This window comes from Nyctereutes procyonoides, unplaced genomic scaffold, assembly GCF_905146905.1.
Source record: "Nyctereutes procyonoides isolate TBG_1078 unplaced genomic scaffold, NYPRO_anot_genome, whole genome shotgun sequence".
Classification (NCBI taxonomy): domain Eukaryota; kingdom Metazoa; phylum Chordata; class Mammalia; order Carnivora; family Canidae; genus Nyctereutes; species Nyctereutes procyonoides.
In genome coordinates this window covers 11,245,830-11,272,693 of record NW_026575159.1, presented here as the reverse complement: position 1 = coordinate 11,272,693, position 26,864 = coordinate 11,245,830, and the positions used below count along the sequence as shown (strand labels likewise).

General features: G+C 40.9%; 1 protein-coding gene across 1 annotated transcript in view; it reads left to right on the top strand.

Annotated features, from left to right (window-relative positions):
* EIF3H (eukaryotic translation initiation factor 3 subunit H) overlaps positions 1-9,789 on the top strand; it is a 94,267-nt gene extending 84,478 nt beyond the window's left edge. The window contains exons 6-8 of the mRNA XM_055314381.1: positions 5,933-6,053; positions 8,019-8,151; positions 9,566-9,789. Of these exons, the coding sequence (XP_055170356.1) occupies positions 5,933-6,053; positions 8,019-8,151; positions 9,566-9,663 (352 nt within the window). The 3' untranslated portion in view covers positions 9,664-9,789. The remainder of the gene's footprint in view (positions 1-5,932; positions 6,054-8,018; positions 8,152-9,565) is intronic.
* Positions 9,790-26,864: the final 17,075 nt, after the last annotated feature.

The window sequence follows — 26,864 nt, the reverse complement described above, 5'->3', positions numbered from 1 at the left end:
CTTATCCCAGATAGAAGCTTGTACAAAAGAATCTACAGACTTTGTACTTCTTTGTTATAAGACAACTAGGGTAAACCCAGGAGGACCAGAGAACCCAGTGTTGTTTTCTGTGCTCTGGGTTGGATAGGACTGTGCTTTAAGTGCCACTTTTTATTGCATGAATCCATCATAGGGGCCACTAGAAAGTCTGTACAGAGGAAGGAGATGGAAACTGCATGGTGAAGGGAGTGCTAAGTAATGCAGCCAGCTTGCAAGGCTAATTTGGCACTGAAGAGTGTACTGTTGACTGCAAACATATATTCATAATAGTCCTTTAATTTGTCTCTTTTAGAAGGTCATACTTTTCTTTATTGCTTTTGCAAACACACACAGCACACCTGTACTTAAAGCATTGCGCTAAGAATATTTCTTTAGTGTGCAAGGTTACAATTTGATGTATTAAGTATATGTAGTTATACAGTAATTTTAAATTTACTACATGAAAGCGTTTGCTTATATAATTTATGCCTTCACCTTTTTCCAAGTTTATTGAGCATACAAAACAAATATAGCCTCTTTGTGCTTTAAATTACCAATGAGCTGGTCCATAATGTCTGTTTGTCCAAAATAGCATTTTTCAAAAAATTTATTTAAAACATTTTATTTATTTATTTGAGAGAGAGAGCATGGGCGGACAGAGGGAATGGGAGGGCCTGATCCCAGGACCTTGGGACCATGACCCGAGCCGAACGCAGACACTTAATGGACTAAGCCACCCATTTGGCCCCAAAACAGCATTTTTAATAGCCAAGAAAACGTTCCCAGTTTGCCATAGCAACTAAGATCTAGAAAAATGTTTTATTATAGTTTTTATCTTCTGTATTTTAAGTGAAATTGAAAGAGGGGCCCCTTCTTTTTCGTGTGAAATTATTTAAAAGGTAAATTTGTGTTCTTGTTGGAAGGAAAAAAATAAGGCAAGCAACCCTGAAGCAGTGCCTATACTAATGGGCTATTGTATTCATCCAAACTGACAGTACTGTTTTATAAGAATGAAATATAACCTTTGTACATCTCCGATTTTAATTCTTTGAAGATTTATTTGTTTTAGAGAGAGAGCATGAAAGCTGGGGGATGGTTTGAGGGAGAGGGGGAGAGAGAGAATCTCAAGCAGACTCCCTGTTGAGTGCAGAGCCTAACATGGAGCTTGATCTCACGACCCTGAGATCATGACCTCAGCCGAAATCAAGAATTGGATGCTTAACTGACTGAGCCACCCAGGCACCCTTCAAATTTTAATTTCCAACATTAATAGCATGATGATAATCAGGCCAGTCACCATAAAATTTTTTCTGAGAAACCATATCAGAAATCATGTCCAAACAGCTCCTCAAATATTTTGCTTGGTCTTGCTTTTCACAATCCATATGTGGATTCCACTTTTTTGATTTACTTGATAAATTTGTTTTAGGCTGTGAATAAAACATACTACATTTCCTTTCATTTAATTTTTTTTTCTTTTTTAGTTTTAATTGTATTTGTTGGAAGTTCTAGCAATGGCTGTTTTCATAACAGCCTTTAAAAAATTTTTAAAATCTGTTATCCAAGTCTTCAGCTTTTCACACATGAAGAAACGATTCTGTTTTTATTTCTCCTTTAAACAAGTAAACTGAGGATGGGCATTATACATTAAGGATAAGGATAAATTGATCCTGCAACCAGAGCAGACTTCTCACTGCGTGTCTTGGTTTCACATCTGTTTAAGTGAGCTGTTTTTCAGTTCTTTGTTTCCTTGACAATATAAGAAAAGTGTATATTACTGAAACTCCTAGCAATAATTCCCTAGTTCAGTATTCTAGTTGAATTGGTACTAAAAAGAGCCCCATAAAATTGTTCTTGGTAATGGACCCGATTCCCTGTGAATGTTATCTGTGAAATAAGTATTATTTTTAATTATTTTTGTCCTTCAAGATCTGTCATGCAAATTTTTGAGTGTTTCTTATTGGATATATTTCTGAAAAACATTGTAGTAATATAAATGTTAGGAAATGCTTAAAGGCCACATATCTGTGCTTGTCTTCTTTCAGTAATTGGATATATCTAACAATATATAATAATAGTACTTTATATCAAAGACATTTTTTGGTGGAGAGGGAAGGTCTATTCTAGTAGCACCTTTCTCATTGCTAAAATCAGTATAATCTGTCTCTAGGATTTAAGGTGTGGGAACAAATAATAGCTCCGTCTCTGTATATGGCAGTAACTGTCCTTTATGGTTTTCTCCAATGTCACTACCACCATCACTACCATCTCCGACCCACCACCCTAACTAATTGTGTAATGACAGCATTTCTTGCCAGCTCTCTGAGCCTCAGATCTTCTACTGGGGAAGTGAGAGTTGGTTCCCCCTTCCTTAAGGCTGTTCAATTCCCATCCATCCTGCCTTCTTGGGATCCAACTTGATTCTTCTATACTGTTTCCTCTTATCTTCAGTTGCTATCTGTACTGGTTTTCTATTAGCTTTCTTGACTTGTTTTTTCCATTAAAAAAATCAAAAATATTCAGCTCCTTAGAAAAACTGAAAGAGAATGAGCTGATGAACACATATAAACCATTTCCTAGATTCACCACTGATCCATCTTGCCATATTTGTACCTGCTTTTTGTCCGTACACATAAGTACATGCTTTTTTTTCTGAACCATGTGACAGTGAATTGCTGACATGACTTTTAACCCCTATTTGAACATACATCTCCCAAGAATAAGAATGTTTAAACTTAAGTCTCCTTCATCTTAAAAAACAAAGTTACAAAAAGAGCACTTTTTGACCTCATGCTGTTATTATCCATTTCCTTTCATCTTTTGGTTCATAGTCCCCTGTTTGTTTGCTTTTTAAGATCGATTTATTTATTGGAAAGAGAACACAAGTATGGGGTGGGGGGTTGGAACAGAGGGAGAAGGAGAGAAAGTCTTAAGCAGACTCCTCCCCCATGCAAGGCTCCATCTCACAACCCTGAGGTCATGACCTTAGTGGAAATCAAGAGTTGGGTGGCTGACCGAGCAGCCACTCAAGCGTCCTGTATTCACCTGTTTTTATTGTCAAACTTCTTAGTGGTTCCTTTTCTTCTGTTGTCAGAGCTCTCACTAAAGTCACAAAGGGCGACTTTATCACGGTGTTACTGGGTGTTGTAGGCACTCAAACATTTAATGTGTTGATGACTCCTTCCTGAAATAACCTTTCTTTTTGGAGTCTGTGCAACTACCACTCTGGTCCTTCTCATTCTCCACAGTGAGCCCTCTTTGCTCGTCCCTAAATATCATTGTACCTCAGGGTCTGTCTTCCCATGTGTACATTCCTGGGGTGATTTCATCTTATTTCTGTGTCTTTTGCTACCTTTGGCCAGGGCCTCATTATTTCTAGTCCTGATTACTTTCGCAGTCTCCTAACTTCCCACTTTTAACCTTTTCCTCTTTCATTGTAGTGATCTTGCTAAATGCAAATTGTATGATTATATTACTCCTTTGCTTAACTTTTTGACTGGTTCCCCATTGGCCTTAGAATAGAATCCAAACTTCTAGTCCCGGCGTCCAAGTCAGTGTGCTGTGCCTGTTGTCTGCCTCTTAGTTTCACTGCTGTCTTTCTTCCCAGTCTCACCCTTCTGGGCATTTCTTCAGAGGCCTTCTGTCTTTCATGCCAGAGTGTCCAAACACACTGCCTTCACCCAGTAGCTGCAGTGTCCTTCCTGTTTTCCTTGTCTCCAGATCCTCTTCAAAAACTCAAAATTCAACTGTCAAATAATCTGGAAGGTCTCATCTGGTCCTACCAAACTATCTTTTCTGCTTCCATTCTGTTAGAGCAAAGACACCACTCTGTTGTGTTTATCTGTTTGCATTCCTGTTTTCTCACTAGCATAGGTGGAGTTTAGCAATGTCTTACATAGCTTCAGTAGCTGATAGAGTGACTGGCAAAGTTCATATATACTCAGTAGTATCTATTGAAAGAGTACATTTAGCCGACAGATTATTGTTAAATTTTAATCTTGAAGGAGTTTGGAACACAGTGTGGCTATGCTTTCAGTGGACCTGGACATTTGAGTAGCTGCTTGATAGAAAAAATCATTTTAATTGCTCAGCTTGCAACATTGGCCCAGACACTTAATTAGAGGTGAGTTAAAATCAAGCTGTTAAAAAATTAGAAGGAAACAGAAACAAATACTTAATCTCATTTCCAAAGAAAAAGAAATATTTTAAACTAAAAAAAAAAAATGATTCACAAAATTAAAATGCAATTAAATGGAATAAAAAATATGAAAATTTAACTTGAAAAAAAGCACTTTTTCAGAAAACTGAAACATTTGAAAAAAGATTAAGTCATTAGGCCAAGTCACTGGGCCAAGGTTATGTAGATGCTGCCAATCCTAGGATTAGAGGGTACATTTATTCACACACACACATACACACACACAGCCAATCCTAGGCTTAGAGGTTACATTTATTCATACACGTGCACGTGTGGTGCGACCCCCAACCCCCTTTCTGTGCTCTTTCTGCTATTTAAGAAGGAGCCAAAACTTGCTAATTTTCTCCAGGTTACAGATACAGTCCATTTAGGATTCATAATGTAACTGGATTACTTTCATTTATTCCCAACGTTACCAGTCTGTTCCTTCCTAAACCTGCCCCTTCTCTGAAATGCCATAGCCAACCATTCAGCTGCTCAAGCCAGGAAACTGGGAGTCGCTCTTAATTTCTCTCACTTCTGCCCATTTTTCCCATGCTTACTGCTACCATCCTCATCTAAGCCATCACTGTTTTCTCTGTAATACCACAATAGTTCTGTGTATGTATGATTGTGTGTGTGTATAGTGTTTAAAGTAGAGATAAGGGCAGCCGCGGTGGCTCAGCGGTTTAGCGCCGCCTTCAACCCAGGATGTGATCTTGGAGACCCGAGATCAAGTCCCAGTCCCACGTTGGGCTCCCTGCATGGAGCCTGCTTTTCCCTCTGTCCACCCCCCCACCATGTGTCTCTCATGAATAAATAAATAAAATCTTGAAAGAAAATGAGTATAAAGTAGAGATAAAATTTACATAATGTAAAATCTACCATCTTAACCATTTTAAAGAGTATAATTCTGTGATTTTTAATATATTTACAGTGTCACCCGTCCTTCCTCCACAACCTGGCAGCCACTCATTACTTTGTTTCTACGGATTTGCCTATTCTGAATATTTCATATAAATGGAACCATACAGCAAGAGGCCTTTTGTATCTGGCTTCTTTTACTTAGTGTAATGTTTTTAAGTTTTATTTATATATCAGGACTTCATTCTTTTTATGACGTAATAGTATTCTGTTATATGGGCATACCACAACTTATCCATTCATCTTTTGATAGACATTTGTTTTTTTTCCACTTTTTGACTATTGTGAATAATACAATTTTTAACATACATGTCTGGTGTCTTGTGAGCAAATGTTTTCAGTTCTCTTCGGTATATCTACCTGGAAGTGGAATTGCTGTGTCATATGGTAACCTAACTTAGTGTGTTGGCATTCCTTTCCATGGCTCCTCATTTAAATGCTGTGGAGCACAGTTGGGGAGAGGGTTGTGCTAAGGAAAAAGGTGCAGGAGTACTGAGCTTAAGTTCAACATGGTTCAGAAAATACACATTATAACCTGCTAGATACATTTAACAGCCCCTACCCTGATATATGTATGCTCTGACAATAAGAAACTGAGCTATATCAGATACTCTGTTGGTTACAGTTGTGGGTTCAGTATGGAAAGTTTAATAACAAGCTGACTCAGATTCTTTCCTGTCCCCCTGCTTTCATGCATATGTGTGCTCTCATTCATTTGGCAAATGACAGATCAATTTAATATCTCAGGAGTGTTTAGAGCAGTGGCAGAGCTATAGCTTTAAAGTATGATATGTCGGTATATTTACCTTTCAGCAATCATTTGGGGAAGAATCTACAGTTGCTGATGGACAGAGTGGATGAAATGAGCCAAGATATAGTTAAATATAACACATACATGAGGAACACGAGTAAACAACAGCAGCAGAAACATCAGGTTGGTGTTATGGGAAAATTTGACAAACAATTCATTTTTAAGTATGGTGCTTCAAGAGTTATCTTCAAAATGATCAAAATCATATTTGATAAAGCATTGACTATTAGCTAGTAACTCTACATCATATTTAATTTATTATCATATATTATTTCTAAGTTGTACTTAAAAATACCTGTTTTAAAGAGAGCCGATGTATTACGCTCAGATTGTGATGGCAGTGTTATGCAAATAAGAGATACATTTATTGAGAAAATCAGAGGCAAAAGAGATTCTGGAGTGTCACAGCTCATTTCTTTACTAACTATAATTGGTTTGGTAGTGGCTCATTGCAGCATAGTTAGCAATCTTCAGTTCATTTGAAAAACTGAGCAATTGTGATTAAGAGCAAGCAATTTTGATAGGAAATAATAGACCAACTGCTGTGAAATAGATAGTATAATACAGATAAAAACCCCAGAATTACCTGAATATTCTCATATCCACATATATACTGCTGTGGCCATTTAACCTTTTCTTTATTCATGTTGCTTGACGGCCACATGATTTTTACAGTTCCTGGAATATTGTTTTTAGACTGTATTGCTCTGTAGTGTTCTTATAGCATTTGAATTATAGATAAGTTGATTCCAGAATGTTCATCTGTGAAAGCATTTGTATATGATTACTGTGTGTTCATTAAAATATATGTTAAATTAGGTATTAACTATAGTTTTCAACACAACTACAACTTAAATGTCTCTGAGAATTTTATATTTTTAAAAATTGTTTTAATATCAATATTCATATATAGTGAAATTTGAAAAACTTTGTTTCTGCTGTACTGAGGATTTAAAAGACATATGAATCTATAAAGTATATACTTTTTAACTGAAAAGAAAATGAGTGGTAAAGATGGCAATGGTAAAAAAAAAACTTATAAAGGATCAGGGGATGACAAAAAAAAAAAAAAAAAAAAAAAAACCCTAGCTTAATTCCATTCTCCTGCTGATTCTTCCCATAGGTAAAAGATGCAACCTGGAGTATCAAGACACTTGATTCTGGAACCAATCTTATAGATGCTTTCCAGACTTCCAGCATGTCTTAAAATTTTGCATTTGATGTTCATTTGTACCAGCACCATTCAGTACCCTTTTTAGATTTGTCAGGCTTTTACCCTCAAACCCTGTGATAAGTATAGAAATCTTTGCGAAAAGGAGGGTATTCTCCTTAAATTTTTTACCACCTTGGTTTCTCATTACCTGACCTTCTAAGGCTGCATGTGGGATATTTTCCCTCTGCTATTGTGAGCAACCCATAAGTATTAATTATCTTGATTATAATTTTCTCAGTAAGTTTGTACATACCTTTAGATGTATCCCCACCTTCTTAGATTTCTAGGAATCTAATTTGACAGTTTTTGAAACATTATCGAAGCTAATATTCATTCTTAGCTATAGAGCTAAAAGCACAGCTGATTAGTAGAAGTATTTACTATAATAACAATAGTGATGATGTTAACAGTATCAGCATCATCAGCATTATTGTTGTTTTGGTCAGTAGGGATAAAGTTGAAAAAGTTCCCCAGTGTGGTGATTGATTACTTTGTTACTACAGTTAAGATGAGTCATACTTATAATGCTGTCATTTACCCCATTTTCCTAAATGGTAAAAACACTGCCCTTCACTCACTAATCATGAGCTTCTTTGCCTTTAAGCCCTCATTTGCCACATAACCAGTTTGCTTTCTGCATGTCTTTGGTTATAGGCTTTTAAGAGCTCATAGTGACACAAGAGTTTCCAATAAAGAAATTTTCTTTGTTGTCATATTTATTAGCTTCTTAGAAGGAGGAGTTACCATGGATTACCATTTATAAAACTGAGCTTGGAATTCAGGGCAACGGGGTTTTTCTGATTGCATAACTGAGGAGGCTTTTTATCTCCTCGGGTAGAGAAAAATAACCAAATCATTTCTTCTCTGAATTTTAGTATCAGCAGCGTCGCCAGCAGGAGAATATGCAGCGCCAGAGTCGGGGAGAACCCCCACTGCCTGAGGAGGATCTGTCCAAACTTTTCAAACCACCTCAGCCTCCTGCCAGGATGGATTCTCTACTCATTGCAGGTATTGTTAGCCAGTGCAAACATGGCTAGTTTTCTCTTTTCCTTAGGAAGTAGAAGACAAGAAGAGATTTATAAACTGAAAAATACGTCGTAAAAGCTAGTGTATTTAAAATGGTTGAATGATGAATTCAAATCTAGCACCTATAATTTCTGAAATTTAAGAATTTGTCAGTCTTTGTTATTTCTAAGGTCCTTTCAGTGCTTCTTCATTCTGTGTTTATCTAAACATTTTTGAGATGGCATTATAAACTTTCTAAAGTGGAAAGATTTTATTTGAGTCATCTTTCATAGAAACCAGGGGAAAATGTTTACGTTCCAAAGCAGAAGATCATTCAGCTCAAGCTGCTTGCTTTTCATGTTCCAGCCCAGCCCCACGTCTGCATGTGGGTGTTTGAACTGAATTGGATTTTCTGACTGCAGAAAAAGGATTTCCCTTACTTTGCTTTACATTGTAGCAACAGGAATGCAATTCTGGATGTGCTTTGGGAGTATCTACCATTTAATACTGCCTTTCAGTGGTGGAGTCTTATGTCCTATGTCAAGACTTGATTTTGCTCTTACTTATCTGTAACAACCTTATTTCTATATAAATGTTGCTAAATACTGTTTGATTCAATCAGCCGGTTGCCTGTGAGAGATTTATTAGAGTGAAAATCCTACTTAAAGAAAAGCTGATATTCCACAGCTTCTCAGTTCTGCTTACACATTTTCAGTGTGTGTAGGGGGGGTGGGGGGTCAGATTCCAGATTTTTTAAAACTTTCTAGAACACATATAAATTAAATTTGGGAAACCGAGGCACATTCCTTACTTAACATCCAGTTCAGGCGGAGTTGTATTTATATATATAAAACCCCTTGCATGAATGGTGTATCAGATTAGATAATGAGTTTTAAGACTTAAAGAGCAGTGACGGAGCCCTTTCTTCATGGGACTCTGTTTCTGCTCTGTCTTGGATCAGAAAAGGAAACCATAATATTTTCAGAGCACAGCCTGACAACTCCTGCACTTGTGCACATCTGGGTCAGGTGGGGCCATTTCGTTTGTAGTTCTGTGATTTCGCATCTCCTTTGTACCTGGCTGAGGAGAGTCCGTGCTGTTTTCCCACTTGTCTTAGTACAGCATGTGTCCGATCTCCATGGTCACTGCCTTCTGAACAGCTAATGTGTATGTAACCACTGTAGTTTTTCTTCAGTCTCCACATAACCAAGAGTGGAAGATAGCTTCTTTTCAGAAGAATTTATGTTCTTTATTATAAAGGTGGGGACAAACAGAATTGATTCCTATAAACTCTTGATTCAAAACAAAATTTTGATGATTCTGTATTATGTTGATTTTCTTGCTTGCCTAGTGTTCTAAGTCATTTTGTAATTTGTGGAACATTATGACTTTCTTTCTCACTTTCCCCAATGCACAGGCCAGATTAACACTTACTGTCAGAACATCAAGGAGTTCACTGCCCAAAACTTGGGCAAACTCTTCATGGCCCAGGCTCTTCAGGAATACAACAACTGAGAAAAGGAATTTTCCAGAAAAGGAGTTAACATGGACTCTTGAGATCACATTGGGGCAATCCTTGGAAGAAATACATTTGTGTATTGAAAAGTCTTTCTAGCTAATAATAAAATAAAAATAAAACAACCTTGACTGCTTGCTTATTTGATTTTACACATAGTATATATAGCTTGTTATTTTTGTTTTGCTTATGCTATTTATCTTCACAAGATAAAACAGATTTGACCAGAAATTACATCAAGCTCAGACCTAGGGGCTCCCTCACCTTTGCTGCTACATCTGAGGTGCCACATTTCAACATATAGTCCGGTGCTACTTGTCCTAACTCCTGACCCAGAGGCCCTGGCACCTACTGTGAATTCTTTACCTTATTGCTCCCAAAGTAGTGCCCCTAGAAGTCCAGGCTTTGTGAACTTGCCCAGGCAGCCCTCATCCTCAGGCCTAGAATTGCTTGGCATGCTTCTCATTGCTCCACTTTTTCACTTCCATAGGTAGTGGTCAACCAGTCCCCATGTTCATAGGTCATTAATCAGGCACGAGATTTTTTTTTAAAACTTTCATCCAAAAAAACATTTTGTCTGAAAATGAAATACATTCTGTGTATATATATTTTTTTAATTTAGAACTTATCTTTTCTATATGATGAAACATGCTGACAGCATATTTTCTAAGTGGGGAGAGAAGAATTGGAAAAACAGTACTACTTTGAGGGAGGGGGAACCTTTTAATTTAATATTTGAGAGATAATCAAGGGGGCACCTGAGTGGCTCAGTTGATTAACCATCTGCCTTTGGCCCAGGTCATGATCCTAGGGTCCTGGGATCCAGCCCTGCATTGGGCTCCCTGCTCACAGGGGAGTCCCCTTCTCCCTCTGCCTCTTCCCCTGCTCGTATTCTTTCTTTATCGTTGGCTCTCTCACTCTCTCACTTTCAAATAAAATCTTGTTAAAAATAAAAAATCCTGCTATTTGTAACACCAAAGTAAGTGAGATCTGCAGTTGGTGGAAGTGTGTCTGTGAGGTTCTTATTTAGTGATTCTCACCTTGAAGACATGGCCCATAGGAAGACAAAGAATGGGTAAAAGATAAGAAGAGTTGAGAAACCACCCCCCCATATTGTTTTGGAGGTACCGCTGGGGCTCCAGGATCAAACAGTTGGATTGAAACCTGACTCTTTTCCTCTAAGGTGTCCTTAAACTAGTTGCTTAGTCTCCCTGTGCCTCATTTTCCTCATCCAAATTAGATGAGAAAAGGAGACAAGTGTATTATCCTATAGGGTGGGTGTGAGTGTTAAAGAAGTTTATTGAAGGGCAGCCTGGGTGGCTCAGCGGTTTAGCGCTTGCCTTCAGCCCAGGTCATGATCCTGGAGACCTGGGATCGAGTCCTGCGTCGTGCTCTCTGCATGGAGCCTGCTTTTCCCTCTGCCTGTGTCTCTGCCTCTCTCTGCGTTTCATAAATAAAATCTTTAAAAAAAAAAAAAGTTTACTGAAGATTGGGGTAAAGCACCTAGAAAACAGTGGTTGTTATGTCACAGATGCCATAGAGTTTATGATGAGAGTTAAACTCTTAAATTCTTATTCGGGATATTGGATTGTTAGCAGGGTTTTGCTTTTAAAAGGTCATGGCCTTTGAACATTGTAGAATTCAGGGACGCCTGGGTGGCTCAGTGGTTGGGCATCTATCTGCCTTTGACTCAGGGCGTGATCCGGGAGCTCCAGGATCGAGTCCCACATTGGGCTCCCTGCATGGAGCCTGCTTCTCCCTCTGCCTCTCTCTGTGTGTCTCTCATGAATAAATAAAATAAAATCTTTTAAAAAGAACATTGTAGAATTCAGATATTTGCTCACACAAATTAATTTTTCTAGGATAAATTTCTAGAAATGGACTTAGTGGTCAGAGAGTCTGTAAAATTCTGAGGCTTTTTACCCGTATTGCCAAATTGCCTTCAAGAAAGGTTATACTGATTTGCTCTCCCACCCATGGTGCTTCCTTATATGAGTCATATTTTGAGTGTGACTCTGTGTTACATAGATGAGATGTATTGATAAGCAAAACTGGTCATAGTCTCTGTCCTTGTGGATTATATACTCTTGGTTTATTTCCTTGCATTCTAATTGCCTACATTTGGAATTCTTTTGGGAGTTAAAACACCCTTGAGGTATCAAATAGCAAAATAGAAGGAAGGAAAATCAGCTCAAACATAATTACTGTTTTCCTCATGGTGTAAGATTAATTTAACAGGATTCAATTATATTTTTAAAGACGTGGTTACTTCCTAAATTCCGTATGACTATTTAGATACCCATAACTCAGAGTAATATGTGAGTACACACTTAATGGAATATTTTAGGTGTTTTGGGTTAGGAATTACTGTAGTGGGAAAAACTGTTTAGGGAAACATGTCAGTGGAAATTAAATCTGCACAGTATGTAGTGTTAGAGACTAGCTTCTGTTCGGCAGTTGATTTGAGTGCTATATTCTGACATTTTTCAGGAACAGATACGTATGGTTCATCTTCTATAAATATTTGCAGTTTCTTCAAGTTAAAATGAGAAAAGCTCATAAACTGAGTATCAGGTCTAATAAATCATTCACTTACCCAGGAACAAAAAGACAGAAAAAACTAGCATGTTAATTTAATGGAAAATTGAATGTGACAAAGTGGAAAAGTAAAACATACTTGAAATTGACCCCATGATCATTGATCACCTTTTTAAGGTTCTAGACGACGTAGCATTATTCTTAATTGGAACTACCTGAGAGAATAAATCTTTAGCTTGCCCCGGATAACCTTATTTTTTAAATATTGAGGTAAAATAAAAACTATTTTCTCCATTTTTGGAAGCCTGGAAATGGAGGTGTAGTTATCTAATGTTTACTTGATCATTTTGGATTTTCAGATTTTAGTGTTTTTTAAACTGTTTCTCCGTTGTTCACACTATTTTTATTAACAGTCTTTGGAAAATCTAAGTGAACCTTCACTTTCAAACCATGCTGGCATTGAACTCTGATGTAGATATTAGAGTCTTACGAAAGAATTATTTGAGTTTTATGGTAAACATTTCTCATTCATATTAAATATATGCCATTTGTCCATTATTTTCCCCTTTATTTGTTTATGATAGACACAGAGATAGAGGCAGAGACACAGGAGGAGGGAGAAGCAGGCTCCATGCCAGGAGCCTGACGCAGTACTTAATCCCGGGACTCCAGGATCGCACCCTGGGCCAAAGGCAGGCACTAAACTGCTGAGCCACCCAGGGATCCCCTAAAGATTTATGTATTTATTTGCTTATGATAGTCATTTTTTTTCCCCTTAATCTTCTCATTGGGCATCTTCTTCTGTGATAGTCCTATCATAGAAACGGGACAAGGATGTTTAAAGAGATAATACTAACCTGGGGTCAAGCCAAATGCCTATAGGGCCTATTTTAGCAATGATTCAAGTGCCCATCTGCAGAGAGCCTGATCAAGCCATCAGTGTCTTGGACAGTGCTTTGGTCTGTCTCAACAGAGGATTCCTTCTGTTTTTTTTTTTTTTTTATTTTTTTTTAATTTTTTTTAAAATTTATTTATGATAGTCACAGAGAGAGAGAGAGAGGCAGAGACACAGGCAGAGGGAGAAGCAGGCTCCATGCACTGGGAGCCCGATGTGGGATTCGATCCCGGGTCTCCAGGATCGCGCCCTGGGCCACCCAGGGATCCCGGATTCCTTCTGTTGTAGCGGCAGTTAGTAGATAAATAATGAGGGGGGAAATGAGGATCCCAAGTCCCTTAAATTAATGTTTACAAAGATGAGAAAAAAAAAAAAGCAGTGGGTGGTTTCTGCATCCCATAGTCAAGATTGTGCAATGGAGGAGTTCGAGCTGGCTTACCGTGTGGTGACTTCCAAATTAGAGTGAACCTCTTTGCATGGATTGGAATAGGATTGATCTAACCCCAGATTACCTGAGACTGGGAGGGAGGGGCTGAGGAGCCAGAACTACTGGGAAATTCTAATTTGCTGGAGCAAACAGCTGTGGCCTAATGCCCATTGCCTTGAGCTTTTCTTTTTCTTTTTATGTAGAAAAAAGAGTGATATGTACCTTAAGCCTGATTGGCCCTATAGTAGAACCCATAATGGCTATACCAAAGCCACAATAGTGATTTAAGAGAGAAAAATCCATGGATGCAGAAATGCTTTCCAAGAGCTACTACCCCCAGCTTGGGGAGTTTGGGCCAGTCCATAGGGGTTTGGTTCATCCTAGACAATTCTTTGATTCCCTGTATTCTTGTTCTCAGAACTCTCAGAGTTAGGCCCTCACATCAATTGTCATATGATCTGTTTGTTAGAGGCACTGTTTGATTCCATGGAATTGATGTTGACATCAGTTGCATTTTCTTAGGACTGAGTTAGAAAACCCATTTCAGTTCTTTGAAAAGATTGGCTGTAGTAGCCTTAGAGTCTTACTAATTTAAGTATTCCCTGGAACCTTCATGAGTTGAAGGGATAGTAGATGGGATGCCAAATCTATGCTTGTAGTGGGACTTGCTGGAAGCCCTTTTCAGTAGGTTGCAGATACATCTTTAGTCTTCTATGTGTATCTTCCTTTCGAGAAAACACTAAGAAAATCATAATCCATTGACGTTATACTACAAAGAAAGGTAAAAATGACTTTCTCTTCTTTTAATCCCCAAATTACTGTTTCTACATTTGAACAAAAGTGAAAGACTCTACCACTTTAACAGACCTCTAACAATACAGGGTGGCCCATGTCTCCTTATTTATAAGTTTAGTTGATTGCAGCAGGAAAATACTGCTTCTGGCATTTGTGTCAACCTCAAGACATAAACTCAGGTGTCACTTCTATTTCCTTCAGTAATATTTTTTTTCATTGACCTTTCTCCAGGGCACAGCCATTTCTGGCATCTTCCATCTTCCTTTGTGGACATGGAGGCAAAGGATTTGTTTAACTTTTCAGCAGTGTTTACCGCTTCTGACGGTAAATGGTCCTTGCCTTTTCTTCTTGGACCATAGTCTCTCTTGCCAATGTTTTACTTTGTATGTATTGGAAACAGCTCTTATTTTGTCAGATCCCCCGAGTAATCTTTCCCCACCTTTGTTTATCTTGTCATTTGGCTTTCACTTGCTTAACTCATTCCTAGATTCAATCTGCTTGTGTGTGTGTGTTAGTTTTGATTCTTGCCCTTCTCCGGCTTGAGGTTTTTAAGCTGCATTTTATTTTTTAAAATAGTCACACAGATTTTAATTTTTCCTTAGTCTGATCATGCATTTCTGAATGTCATAATTCTCCAGTCGGGCAGGCAAGTGTCCCAGTAACCTCATCTCCTAGATCACAATGGTGAGGGTCTATTTTTCTCTTTGATGCGTGCAGCTCCCATTATTGCTAATGAAAGGTCTTCATGTGCATTAAGGGGAAACTAGACCTCTAATGAGATACAGAGAGGAATTGCTGCTGATGATTTCCACTCCTAGCCCACTGTACTATAACAGAAATGCACTCTCATGAGGCAATGGGCCAAAGAAATACAAAATGCATGTGCTGCCTACATAAAATATCTAGTGTGGTCTTAATGGACGGGTGGTATTGTTTTGGCGTATAGTCTTTGATAGTCCATACCTGCTGAGGGGGACCTTTATTATGGAGGTGAAAGACCCAGATACTTGAGGAAAGTGAATAGTTACGTTGCATTTGAATCAGCTTTGAAGAATGATCTACATTAATATATTACTTTACAGTCCACAAAGTACTTTCCCATATATTTTCTCATTTAGAATGAGAAAGGAGGACAAATGCATTCTGAAGCCAATGTGCTTGGTATTGAGAATACTAAGGGAGTGAGAAACATATAATTCTTGCTCAAATATGATGAAACCAGACTTCAAAAGAGTGATTGATTAAAGCAAACATATTCCTAGGTGGCAGGGCCAGGACTGGAGCTCAGGTCTTGGGTCCTCTTCCAGTACTTGGGACAACTTCCCTTCTTGACACAGCTCAAGGAAAATAATTCTTCAACATGGATTCCCATCTGTGATGTATCTTCTCCGTGGTGAACCACTCTCCCCTCACTCACCAATTTCAGAGAATTGTGTCACCCTCGTCATTACAGTGATTCACTGCAAGTCCTAAATTCATAAGCTCCCAGTGGTGAGCTCTCGATGTCTTTGTTTATAATTGGACCCTTTTCTGGTTGATGTGCAAGAAATGAGATTCAGGGGTTCTAGCGTCCATTCAGGCTCTTTCTTGAGTAGAGAATATTTAACCTCTTGTAACCATTTGTGATACAGGGCTGGGTTGTACAGCGGCGTGTAGGGGAAGAAGCAGAGAGGTGCAAAAATGAAAGCATGCCTCCGGGTTCTTAACACTTGGATTTTCTGTTTCCAGTCCCTCTGTCCCTGTTTGTCTTCCTGCCCTTGGGTCTCATAAAAGCATAGCTGAATCTTAGTAACACTGCTTTTTTTTTTTTTTTCTTCAGTACCTTTGAGTTGGTTTTTGTTGCTTTCAATCTCAAAAATACCTAACTCAACCCATGTATATGCCAAGGCTTATTTGCTGTTAGGCCTAATAGATTTGAAAAGGCACAATCTTAAGAGGTAATAGAATAAAGGTTACTTAGCAAAAATTTTAATAGGATTTTAGAGTAAGAGGGAACCTAGCCTGATCAACAGATCAGGCCACCACAAACCTCCCTCCCGTTAACAGATGTGGAAAGAGGCTCCAAGAGCTTTAAATATTCTTTCCAAAACAGCCTAGATTGTTCACTCTTCTTTCAGTATTCTTCTGTGCCTCAGTATTTTTTCTTTTTCTTGATTTGATATTTGTATGTATTGCCAAATAACCAAAATAAGTAAGTCTAGTTAACATTTGTCACTGTACATAGTTACAAAAATTTTTTTCTTGTGGTGAATACTTTTAAGATCTACTCTCTTAGCATCTTTGCAATATGCACTATAGTATGAACTATAGCACCATGCTGTACATGATGTCCCCATGACTTATTTTATGACTAGAAGTTTGTACCTTTTGACCCCTTCCACCCATTTTGCTCATCCTATACCCCCGGCCAGAATTTTGTAAAGAGCTCAAGTGTTGCCAGTATACACTGAATCTTTCCATGAGGGAAATGCTCTCCAACGCACTGCAAAGTTCATGTGTACTCTGCAACATTTGAAGCACGAAGGTAGACATTCTCAAGAAGGAGTTAGGGACTAATTAAAAATCTCTTGGATATCTGGGTCACCTTGACTGTTCCATCTGGGAAGTGGATGGAAGAGGTGAGTTTTTGATTCATTGCTGGAGATTGGTGGTGTAAACAGGTGGTGGGTTATTCTAAATTTGGTCTGAGATGAAAACATTTCAAGCAAATGAGACTAAGCTAGATGCTTTTGACAGTAAAGTATTTCTTTAGAGATGCAGATGTCAGTTTTATTAAAGTACGGAGCAGCGTTGCAAAAAAAAGAAAAAAAAGTTGAGGGTGTGTGTGTGTGAAGACTCCTAACAGAAAATTTTGAAAAAATATAACTCGCCTTTGCCTTCTGTACTTAAGATGAAATGCTGTGTGGAGTCCATTCCCTCCCACTCCCAAACTTAGGGAAGGGGAGAAGCTAGAGCAATTTGTTAGGAACAAAGACATTTGCATTTGTGATGTTAACGTCATTCTGTTCATGCTTCTGTTAAATAACAAATGTACAGAAATTCAGAAATCATCTGGGGTAGAAGAGGGAGAAAGGGAAGGTGTTGATTTTGTATTTTCATGAAGCCCTGATGTGGCAAATCTCTAATGACAATCTCTCATCTTGTTTCAACGGACTGTGGCAGTTGTGGGGTACTCTGCTGAAAGTGATTAGAGGCTAGCCATGCAAATCCTCCATGGATTCTGAATAAATTCAATGTTAGTAGTAAATCTTTGCTCCCAGTTTAAGGCACACTTGGACAAATGATGATTTTCTCCTGATGCTTTCATATACTAGGTGCTCACTTGCCTCTCATTACCTCTCAGAAGAAAAGTCAACCAACCTACCAGCCAACCAATAAGAGTGGCATTTTTCCTTAAAGAGAATCGAGTGTATACCCTGTAGATTTAGCACTTTTGAGTCTCTGTGTCTAAATTGGCACCTGGGTTTTATCTCTGCAAGTGGAGCATCACTGTGGGATGAAAGTAGAATCCTAGACTTAACACTTTAAAGATGGTGATCATCACGGGTTTTCCTGTGTGTGGTATTAATATTAGGGCAGCTTCAGGTGTTCATTCAGATGAATGTGCCAGATACCACTCACACTGGGAACAAAAGGGCAGTATATCCTGACCCTCAGGAGGCTTACCCAAGGGCAAGTGGTCTCTAAGTGTGGCCCCTGGAGGAGCATCACCCAGAGCTTGTCAGAAATGCACATTCCCGGGCCTCAAGCCAGACACACCGAATTAGGAACTAAGTGTTCATCAGAGCCAAGCACCCTGCACTTTGATGGCCATCCTGGGTGATCCCAGTGCTTGCTGGAGTTTGTTCCTGAATGTGTCTCTGTGTCATTAAGGCCTGGAGAGTTTTTTTAAAAAGGTCTTGAAATCAGTCCTGGGAATCTTTTTTTTTTTTAAGTTGCCAGAGAGAATTTGGGGAAGACATTTCAATAAGGTAAAGAGTAGCCACTTTTATTAGAAGTTAAGAGTAATAGTTAGGCCAGGTCATTGAGAAGGAAGGGGATTCCAGGCATCGCAGAAAGAACCCAGGCCTGAGGGAGAGGAGACAAAGGCTGGAAGGAGTCCCAGAGGGACCTTCTCTCTTGAGTCACCAGTATTTCAAACCAGGGGTACAGGGTATCTGCTACAATAGCAGGGCTCTGTTTACCGGGCAGTGATTGCAGGGGCCACCTGCTAACGTGCTACAGCAAAAAGGACAGCAAGTGTGTGCCACTTCACAGCCTTACACCAAACAAAGCCGCGGTGACATGAACTCTACGTTGAATCTCAGCAGCGGGAGGGAGAAGCACTGTGATAGCCTGCCTTCTATGTTCATCTTCAGCTTCCCCTAATTAGGGTCAAGGGGCCAGATTTTTCCAAAAGGAAAAAAAGAACACAAGATTCAATTAAGTATTTTTTTAAGCAAAAATATATTACCCCCAAGGCCCATAATTCATGGTAAAAATCATGTTGATGTTGGAAAAAAATAATCACACTGTTCTTTGCCTTTGTAGTCAATCAAAATCACATGCAATTCTTTCTGAACTGATAGCACCGAAACATGACCCATTCAATCCTGGGAGAAATTCCTTGGGTATTTGAGCACCACTGGTAGTGTTACACCAGAGCATACAAAACATTCAGCATTCAGTGAAGGGATTTCTTGAGCACCTTTACAAAATTGGCAGGGAGAAGTGCATTTTTAGCAAACTGCAGAGTCTCAACCTAAGAACCTAAGAGCCTGCTGGGAATGGAGGCTGCATGAACCACCTGCGGGAAGGCGTCCCCACAAACCTGGAGGCAGTCGGAACAAGTCATTGTAGAGATTAAAAATAAGTTCTCTTTCTTGCTGTCGGTAACCTTTCTTCCTCTCTACTTCAACTTTTTTTGGTAGTGTTCTCTGAAACTGTCTTTTTTTTTTTTTTTTAAGGAGCATATAGAAATTTAGATTTAATTTGTTACAGCTTGCATTTAAAACTCTGGAAAAATGCGAAATAATTGGAAGATAACAGTAGCAGCTGTGTAACCAGTTGTTTCAAAATATGGCAATAAAATATTAAACTTGAGACTTGCTATTTTTGTGCATGGGTGTCTCATTGGTTATGATAGATTTCTAACCTCCCTACCAAGTTAATATTTTAGGAGGGGGTAGGAGAGGACGCTTATGATAAGTTATGGACCTAAATATTATTCCTGGAGAAAATTTGTAATAAATGAGGCCCCAACTGCAAACTTTACATATACTAGCAATTATTCTCTTTTAAAAAGTAGGGTGTATGTGTGTGTGGGGGAGGGAAACAGCCAAGTACATTGTTTAATTGACCTGGACTAAAAGGCAGCCTCTGGATACTGGATTTTGGATACTACCTTTGGAAAAAAGCCTGCAACTGATCCGGCACATAAATCCTAAGAATTTGGACTTAGAGGGAAAGTGAGCGGTTCTGATGGAAGATGCAGTTTATTTGCATTACAAATGGGAGGTATGGGATGGTTAAAGTGTATTAAATGAACATCCAACGCCACCCAAGGATGGAGTTTCATTATTCCTGTAAATGGAATTAGCCTGCAGCAACAGCATGGACTATTCAGGTTATTTTAGTGAAAATGGAGTTCCATTTGCCCGTGGAGGGAGGTATCAAATTGGGCATTGCCAGAGCAGTTGTGTGGGTGTTCTGAGGGGGCAGGAGCTGGCACAGTCGGGAACGGGGATATGAAATGCTGCAGCCTCTCAGATGGGGATGGGGGACTGGAGGTGTCTCCACAGTGTGTCCCAAGGAAGACTAGTTTTGCAGGATATTTATGTGTGCTACCTGGGCTGGGCGGGGGGTGAGGGGTGGGGGTCCCGAGAACTTCTCCAGCCACATAAACTTAGGAAAAGTTTACTTGAACCGCATTCGGTTGGGTTCTTCAAGATTTGCACAACCTGTAATAATACAAAAAGTTGAGCGCAAATTCTAACAAGCAACTGTATAGCCAGTGGCGAAGGCACAGAGCTGGTTAGCATCTGCGTACTTTCACGTAACTGTGCTGCCCTTGCACATCTTCAACGTGGAAGTTGCTAGGATTTGACCAAAAAACAACAATTTCACATGATTCAGCCTGGTTCCGTTTGCACGCTACGTATGAGCATAGTGAGGCCCAGCTCCTATGCTTGTGGGGAGAATTACATAAGGTGATGGGTGTGGAGCTCTTGACACAGTAGCAAGCGTTGGTGGACTGGTGTTGTGTAGGCCACGTGACCGAAACAGTGGGACCAAGGAGCCCTGGTCTCTAGCAGTAGCTCCAGGACGGCTATGGATTCTAGGGAAGGTTGCTAGAGAGCTGGGGTCGGCATGCTTTCCATAAAGAGCCACACAGTAAATATTTTAGACTTTGTGGGCCAGAAGGTCTCTATGGCAACTACTCAGCTTTGCTCTTGTAGCAGGAAAACAGCCACAGAGAATAAGTAAGCAGATGGGCGTGGCTGTGTTCCAGTAAAACTTTATTTATAAAAATTCAGGCGATGGTCGGTATTTGGCCCTGGGACTATATAGTTTTCGGACCCCTACTTCAGACCAAGGAAAGCAGTGAGCTGTAAAGATATGAAGACTGAATCGGGTGTTTGGAGACCTAGATTTTGTTTCCAGATCTGCTACGGCCTATCAAGTTGACGTCTTTGAGCCTTACTAGTTTTATCAAGTGACTCTGTATTTTCTGCCCTAATAAAGCTTTAAACTAAGAACAGCGTGGAAGGACATGCCAGAAAGGCAGTCTAAAACCTATGCAGGGACACCTGGGTGGCTCAGTGGTTGAGCGTCTCTCCCTTTGGCTCAGGGTGTGATCCTGGGGTCTGGGATCGAATCCCACATCGGGCTCCCTCTGCCTATGTCTCTTCCTCTCTGTGTGTCTCTCATGAATAAATAAATAAAATCTTAAAAACAAAAAACCTATGCAGACAGAGAATAGTATTTTTCTAGGGCTAGTATCTGTTCACTTGTTCAACAAGTTCTTTTTTCGTATCCTCTATGGATCAGTACTTTGTGGATATGTTTGTGAATAAGATACTGCCCTTGTCCACCCAGAGCATATGTTCTCTTGGGGTATCTATTTTCGGAGTGTTGTTATGATTTAAATGGAAAGCGGTGCTCTAAGAAATTATTGACTCTTCACTTTTTACAGGCATCTCTTTGTCCTGTGAGAAGAATAGAGCAAGGTAAATGAGAAGGTGAGTTCTTCAAATATAACGTTAGTCTAGAGAAGGGACTGACTTTTCCCAAGATACTTACTGAATAGGACTTAGGATGAAGTCAGGTTTAGTTGGTATTTGAGCTCTAGCTGCAGTCTTGTGTATAAGAATACAATATTCTGTTTATACAGCAGACTCTGCCTCCAGCCACAGATGTTTCCGGCACCTGGTTAATTTATCCAGGAAAGGCCAATGCTCATTAAGGCTCCCAAGTCCCAGAGCTAAGTTTTATGGGTAGGGAAACTGAGGTACTGAAATTGGTTATGGGATTGGCTCAGATCACAACTCGCTGGATGTAGGACTCTGGCCAACACAACTGGCAGGTCCTAGGAATGGGACCAAGGTCTCTCTCCCTGGGACTCCCTGACTCTCAGGAATGGCTGAGGCTTCTCAGACCCCCGTCTCCAATTAAGCTTAAGAAATATTAGAGGGACTCAAGACTCTGCCGGGAGAGAACCTGTTTTGACAAAGAGAGGCTTGAATCAGGAAACCAGATGTTGCTTTCAGGGCGCAGGAGCTCCGGCAGCATCAGAGCTGTGAGCCCTAGGGCTGCAGCCTGTCAGGGACAAGCAGGACATGTGGAAACTGGGTCTCTCTTTTTCCTTTCGCTTGCTGGTTTCTGATGTCCCTGGAGTGGCCCCTTCCGAGATCTCTCAGTGGAGACACGTCCTGAAAACGAAGTGGATTCCTGTCTAGATGGTTGTGATATCATTTGTCACTTTCCTTTTCACTAAGCACATCCAGAGGTGGAGCAACGTGTCTTACCCTTTCACCCCAGTCTATGGCGGTGGTCGGCAGCCCAGAGGGCTTGATGAGGCCCAACGTGGCCCCCGAGGGTTGGGGGAGCTGGGAGTGAACGGTATAGTTTGAAGAAGCTTATTTAATAGTATAGTTTAATTTTGTGCTTTGGACATTGTGAAAAGAGAATCAATTGGTTATGTGATTTGCCCACCTTGGCACTCGCCTCGGTGAATTACCAAAAGTGAAGCTCATTCAAATTCTCTTGGCCACTTGGGATAACTAATCATACTAAAAATTGTTGGGAGACTAGGAGATTTTAATGTTTATTAAGGGGAGGGAAATAAAGAAGAAGACTGAAATACAAATAAACTCTTTTCTAGTTGCCTGGCTGAAACAACAAGCCCAGAACTGGGGGTTCTGGACACAGTCACAGCAGTGAAGACTAAAATTAATAAAATGCCATATCTTTGAAAGGGCTGTCCCAGCTTTCCACGATGACAAGAATGGTTAGTGAGGGGGCTCTGCACTGTGTTTGGGAAGCCACCTGATTTGGGTTGGCCAGACCTGGTGAGAGCTGGGAGTGTCAGAACGGATCAGCTGCTATGACCTCAGGTCCCTGAAGCTTAACTCAAGCAAAGAAGTTATAGATGTTCCCGTGTGATTTGAGCAAGGCCTCACCGACTCAGGATGTCAAGGTCACACTTTGGTGCCTGGCACTGTTCAGAAGTTTTTTTGACTTCCTTGGAAGGTTAACAGGAGGCACAGAACTCAGATTTACATATGATAGTTTTAAGCCACCAAGATTTGGGGGTTTTTGTCACTACAGCAAAACTTAAAACTGTTCTGAGTTAGCCTCAATTTTTTCATCTGAAAAATAGGAGTAAGATTAACCTTTTATGGCTTTTGTAAAGAACACAATAAATTAATGTGTATAAATTGTGTAGTCAATGCCTTCATTGTACAAGGTGCTCAATTAAAGGTAGCCATGTCCATACTGTGTGAATACCATGTTACCATGTCGAGAACACCTTTTTCCTTCAGTTTCCCAGAGGATGAGTTAGATTTGCTCTGATTCATCCACATTCTCTCATCCAAGCTTCACCATGTCTGCAAGCATATATTCATTTTATGCACATTAATTGGGGACCTCTTACACACCAGGCTTTATGAAAAACTGGAGAATAATTGAGAATTACTGCCTGTGTAAGTGTGAGTTCTCTGGGTGCTCAAGGAAGCAGAAGCCTTTTGAAAGAAAAAGGGGAGGGAGCTGGTGGGGGGTGAAGAGAGCCTTCAGATAGTCCCATGAAGGAGAGAGAACAGGAAGGAACTTGAGTAGCGAGAATCTCAGACTGCTGCTCAGTTCTAAGAAAGCTTTGGCCCTCTCAGAGGAGTCCCACATCCGGCAGGAATGATGTCCACTCAGTGCTTCCTAGGTCAGTGCTGGGCATAGCCTACGGGGAATGAGGCCGTGGCACAACACTTTGGTGGATTTGGAGCACAGCAGCTGGGGCCAGTTGTCACTTAGCCTTGGGACAGCAGGAGGCCTGAGTAGCCCATTTTTAGGGCTGTCACACTGCCTTCATGGAATTTCTAGTTTGGAGGGAGACACAGGTATTAATCTCAGAAGCAAAGCATGATTTGCAGTTGTAGTTAGAGCCATGGAAGAGAAGCACGGGAGACCATGAGACGGTGTCACAGAGAGCCTGGTATTATGAAAGGTTGGGAAGACTTTGTGGAGGAAGGGATTTCCTGGGGGCAGAGTTAGAAAGACACCTAGAGGTTGGCTAGGTGAAGAGGGTCTGGAAGCCTCTTCCAGAGAGTGAGTGGCAGGGGCATTCCAGGGAGAGACAATAGAGTTGATGTCTGACAAGCTGTCCTAGAAATTCTGGGGGCTTAAAAAAGGATCATTTCTGTTCTTTCCTAATATTCTTTCCTTTGGGATTGGATTCAGTGGTTGCATTCTTTTTCCCGGGAAAAAGAACGGACCCCTTCCCCACCAACCATACATTCTTAAGGAGACCTGGCTGAGACTTTGTACATCAAAAATCCAAAGAAGTCTGGATTCCAAAGAATCCCTGGGGGATTGGGACATCCTGGCCTTATTGATGAAGAATTTATCTGGCCATTGCTACCAAGGACCTCTAGTGTTGAGGAGAGGCCCTGGTCATCTCCCCTGTATTGAGAAATGAAGTACAGGAACAGGTTATAAAATTAGTCCTATGAGTGTATCTCAAGGACACAGTATGCCACTTTAATGTTTGCTGATGGACAGCAAGAGTCTAAGCACGAGGTGGTGTTGTCCTGTCCACTCGACCCCACGCAGCCTCCCAGGCATAGGCTCTGTTGGATCCTCGGTGGTGTCGGTGGCTCTGCACAGGTCATGGAGATGACAGAGGATGGCCTGTGTGCATCAGCCCTGATTCATGCACGTTGGTGTTGTGGGAGAGGGGCCAGGAGACAGAGAGAGAGAGAGAGAGAGATCTCCTGACTTTCCTATGAGACTTTTTCTGAAATCTATGGCTTTTCTTAAAACACTAGAAATCTTAGTTGATTTCTAAAAGAGGCCAGTGCCCCTAAAACTCCTTTCCCTTCACCGAAACACCCTAACCAGACCCTCTGATAATCAAGGGCCCTGGTCATAAGAGCGTCTCAGATGATTCCCGGCCCTTTGGGATGGAAAGCCCTACCTTGACTTCTGACATTGTTTCCGTTTAGTTTCGTGCCCCTGTTGGAGACTGTGGTCTTTTCCTCTTCTGCCTCAAATATATTAGCAATATGTATAAATCTCAGCAGCCTTCTCTTGTCGGAGAATACCATTTTTAATATTACTTAAAAGAAATCAGCTCTGTGTGGTGAAGCATTCATTTCGGTTTTCTGCCCGCCTGTGCACCTGAAGAATGGTTCTTATTAGATGAGAATCTGTCTTGGGCTGTATTAGCGTCTCATGTTTTATCTGCTCTTTCTTGCGAGAGAGGAATACTCCCTCCCACGCACCCTCCGTAGCTCGTTTCCAAATCTGTGCATCTGCTGTTGCTTTACCCAGGCCTGAGGAGCCGCTGACAGTGATTGGCAGAAAAGTGTTTCCAAGAATATTTTAAAAAGAAAAAAAAGAGTGAAAGGGAAGAGGAAAGAAGGGAGGACAGCAAACCAAGTAAGAGAGAGGGAGAGAGAAGTTTTGGTGAAGGATGACAAAGAACAAATCGGCCTCTGCTTGCTGCGTGTGATTGATTGTACAGACCAAGATGCTGGCCTTTTGAGTTACAGCTACCAGCTGGCACTCGCTGCATCACCCATATGACACCCTTATTTGGAACAGATAAATTCTGTATTCAGAGTGCTGACTGGGGTGTTTCTGGCTTGCATTTTCTCAGCTCTTGCTTGGCTTCGAAGCGCAAGAATACGGGGCTTGTAAGGAGAAGGAAGGTAGGCGTGGGGACACGGTGGTGTCTGTGGCACGTCCCACCATGTGAGAGGTGGTTTGGACAAAGTCTAGATCCAGAGCGAGTAGGAGGGCCAGCTCTCACCTCTGTTCACTTTGTTGTCTCTTTTCCCCTTTCCACTGCCATTTGTTCTGGAAGAGAAGTCTTAGTGTCTACACAGCATTAGAGAAACCATATGGAGAATGTAAACCCCACAGAATAAATTCTCCAGGTGGTGGAGGTAGATGCCTTTTATGACATGATCTTGCTGAAATGGAGCCCTCAAAATGGCCCTCCCCCTGCCGAAGATGTTCTGTGTTGACTCCCCATTGCCACCTGGATATGCCCCACTTTGAGCTTCTGATGCCGCCCTCAGCAATTTGAGAGGCAAGGAACTCGGTGAACTGGCCCCTGCAGTGCCTTTCACCATCCTCTGGTGCTGCCTGCCTTGCACACACCTTCTGTGCCGTATGAGGTGTCGAGCGGACTCTAACCAGGGAAATAGGGACTCTGTGAGTTCTTACAACAGAAGGAATTTAATGAAGGGGATTAGGCGGGTAAAGGTGGGCTGAGAAGCCAATGGGTGGTGATGTGGCTGTCAAGAGATTAGCAAAGAGAAAGGCACAGGTGTAGGGACAAAGGCCACAAATGGGGCCTGGGTCACTGACAGAGGCCGTGATCATGTAGGTCTGTCTAGCAGAAGTCCCTGATGAGTTAGAGCGCCTGAGTCAGGGAAGGAGAGAGAGAAATGGTCTGACTTTTTCTTTCTCCTTCCTTCCCGTCTCGGTCAGCTCAGGCTGCCATAGCAGGACACCACAGAGAGGGTGGCTCACACCACAGATGTTTGTTCTCTCACAGTCCTGGAGGCTGGATGTCCAAGACCACATGGCCTTTCCCCTGTGCGTGCACTGAGAGAGAGAATGAATGCTCTGCTGTCTCCTCCTCCTGTGAGGACCCCAGTCCTTTCAGATTAAGACCCCACCCTTTTCTCAGGACCCTATCTCCAGATGCAATCACACTGGGGCTTAGGGCTTCAACATCTGAATGATAAGGGGAAACACTTCAGTCCATAACACTGCCTGTTTCCTACCAGGACATTCCATGGGTCAAACTGTGGCTGACTTGGGAAGCTGGGAAATGCAGC